Below are 2,513 nucleotides of genomic sequence, written 5' to 3' on the forward strand. Positions count from 1 at the left end.
TTGCTCTGTCGCCAAGACTGGAGTGCAGTGGCATGATCTCAGCTCACTGCAACCTCTGCCTCTTGGGTTCAAGCGATTCTCCTGCCTCAGCCTCCCTTGGGAAGCTCCACCACGCCCTGCTAGTTTTTTGTATTTTCAGTAGAGATGGGGTTTTACCATGTTGCCCAGGCTGGTCTCGAACTCCTGACCTCAGGTGATCCACCTGTCTCAGCCTCCTAAAGTGCTGGGATTACAGGTGTGAGCCACTATGCCCAGCTGGGTTAGCCTATTCTGCACGGTTGTCAGGTCTGAGCATTTAGGTTGTACACTGTACAAGGGTAGCCCATCAAAAGGGTTGCTTCTCTCATCTGCCCCCACCTCCATCTAGACCAGTGCCATGGGGAAGAGGGGGCTGAGGAGTCTGCATGATGTTGGCGGTGTGTGGGCTGTGTCCAGAATGTGCATGAGTGAGTGAGAATAGGGTGTATGTGTTTGTGCAGCCAGGCAGGGATGCTTAGTATAGTTGCTCAGACTGTGTAATAATACGTGGACTTAGAAAAAACTTCACTTGAGGCTGGGCCTGGTGGCTAATGACTGTAATCCCAGTATTTTGGGAGGCCGAGGCAGGTGGGTCACCTGAGGTCAGGAGTTTGAGACCAGCCTGGCCAACATGGCAAAACCCCATCTCTACTAAAAATACACACACAAAAAAAAATTAGCTGGGGGTGGTGGTAGGCACCTGTAATCCCAGTTACTTGGAAGGCTGAGGCAGGAGAATTGCTTGAACCCAGGATGCAGAGGTTGCAATGAGCCGAGATCGCACCACTGCACTCCACTTGGGTGACAGAGCAAGACTCTGTCTCAAAACAAACAAACGAAAAAAACAAAACCAAAATCCCCGCCCCACCCCCCCCAAAAAAACTAAACATTTTACTTGGGCAAAGGGAGTCTTTTTCTAATTCCCACAGAGGTGCTGCCTGGGTCCTCCCATGATCCCAGCCCCTGCGTATTTCCCACTGGGTAAGGACTCCCTGTGTGAAAATGGGAAGGATGTTGGCGGCTCATTCCAAGTGTCTCCTTTCTCAGATGAAGAATCCATGCTCCAGGAAGGGAAAGCTTTGGCTGACTCTAGGCAGGCCCAGGAGGTCTGAGCAGAGACATCTAGGCCAGGGTGGGGTGAGGGGTACATACCAGTACTGTCCCCCAGAGTCCAGCAGGTACATCTCATCTGAGGACAGCTTGCGGTTCAGCTCCCTGGTTGGGCTGAGAAAGGGAAAGAATGCTGAGAGGGGCAGCCTAACGCTGCGCTGGGTCACATGGGGGTCCTTGGTGGGAGGACCTCTGGGGCTTGGGCTTCCAGTCCAGCTCCTCTGGGGGAAGTCATTCTCTCCCAAAGGGCCCTGGAAGAGAACTCAGCTTCCGTTGCTGCCATCCTCAGCACACATCTGTTAATCCTGCATCTGGCTGAGCCAGGCCCTCGTCCCCAGGGAGGGGACAGGGAGGAGCCCAGAGTGTGAGAGCTGGGAGAGCCCGAGAGACCTTCCAGCCCAGCCATCTCCCTTTCCACAAGGAAAAACAGGCTTATGGAGGCTGAGGGGTTTGCATGAGGGCACGCGGTAAAGCAGTGAGGAGCTGGGCCTCCACCCGGATGCTACCTCCGGCCCTTTGTCTCTGACTTCCTGCTGCCTCTGAGAGCAGACAGTCCCCAGAAGAAGCCAGAGCACAGGAAGGGAGGGTCCCTCCAGGGCGGAGCTGCAGAGCAAGAGGTGGTGAAGCTGAGGAGCACCCACGCCACCACTCTGGCCCGAGTAGGGAGGAGGGGCTGGGGCAAGGCAGCTGAAGGTGTGGGAGACACCAGGGGACACCCAGGGAGGGAATTCTGGCACAGGCTAGGCACTCCCTTGGAGGGCATTGACCTCTCCCTGCTGTGCCCATGCCAGGCAGAGGCAGCTGGTCAGCTTGACTCCCCCACATTTCATCAGGCAGGCCTGCAGCGGTTTGTTTTCTGTTTGTTTGTTTGTTTGTTTCTTTTTGAGATGGAGTGTCGCCCTGTTGCCCAGGCTGGAGTGCAATGGCAAGATCTTGACTCATTGTAACCTCTGCCTCCCGGGTCCAAACGATTCTCCTGCCTCAGCCTCCCAAGTAGCTGGGATTACAGGCACCTGCCACCATGGCTGGCTAATTTTTGTATTTTTAGTAGAGACGGGGTTTCACCATGTTGGCCAGGCTGGTCTCGAACTCCTGACCTTGTGATCCACCTGCCTCAGCCTCCCAAAGTGCTGGGATTGCAGGTGTGAGCCATCGCGCCCGGCTGCAGGGGTTTGTTTTCTATGGGGTCAAATACCTGGCTAGCCTGCATCTTGGGCCCACCTTGGTTGGTTCAGACTGAGTGAACAGGTCTCTCTCCGTGTGAGCTCTTAAGCTTTAAGAATTAGCTGACATGCCGGGCGCGGTGGCTCACGCCTGTAATCCCAGCACTTTGGGAGGCCGAGGCGGGTGGATCACGAGGTCAAGAGATCGAGACCATCCTGGTC

General features: G+C 55.3%; 1 protein-coding gene across 1 annotated transcript in view; it reads right to left on the reverse strand.

The window, feature by feature from the left end:
• Positions 1 to 2,513, reverse strand: part of XPNPEP2 (X-prolyl aminopeptidase 2) — a 53,351-nt gene that overhangs the window by 12,593 nt on the left and 38,245 nt on the right. The window contains exon 14 of the mRNA XM_037731029.1: positions 1,171 to 1,242. Within this exon, the coding sequence (XP_037586957.1) occupies positions 1,171 to 1,242 (72 nt within the window). The remainder of the gene's footprint in view (positions 1 to 1,170; positions 1,243 to 2,513) is intronic.

This window comes from Cebus imitator, unplaced genomic scaffold, assembly GCF_001604975.1.
Source record: "Cebus imitator isolate Cc_AM_T3 unplaced genomic scaffold, Cebus_imitator-1.0 Scaffold376, whole genome shotgun sequence".
In the NCBI taxonomy this organism is placed as follows: Eukaryota; Metazoa; Chordata; class Mammalia; order Primates; family Cebidae; genus Cebus; species Cebus imitator.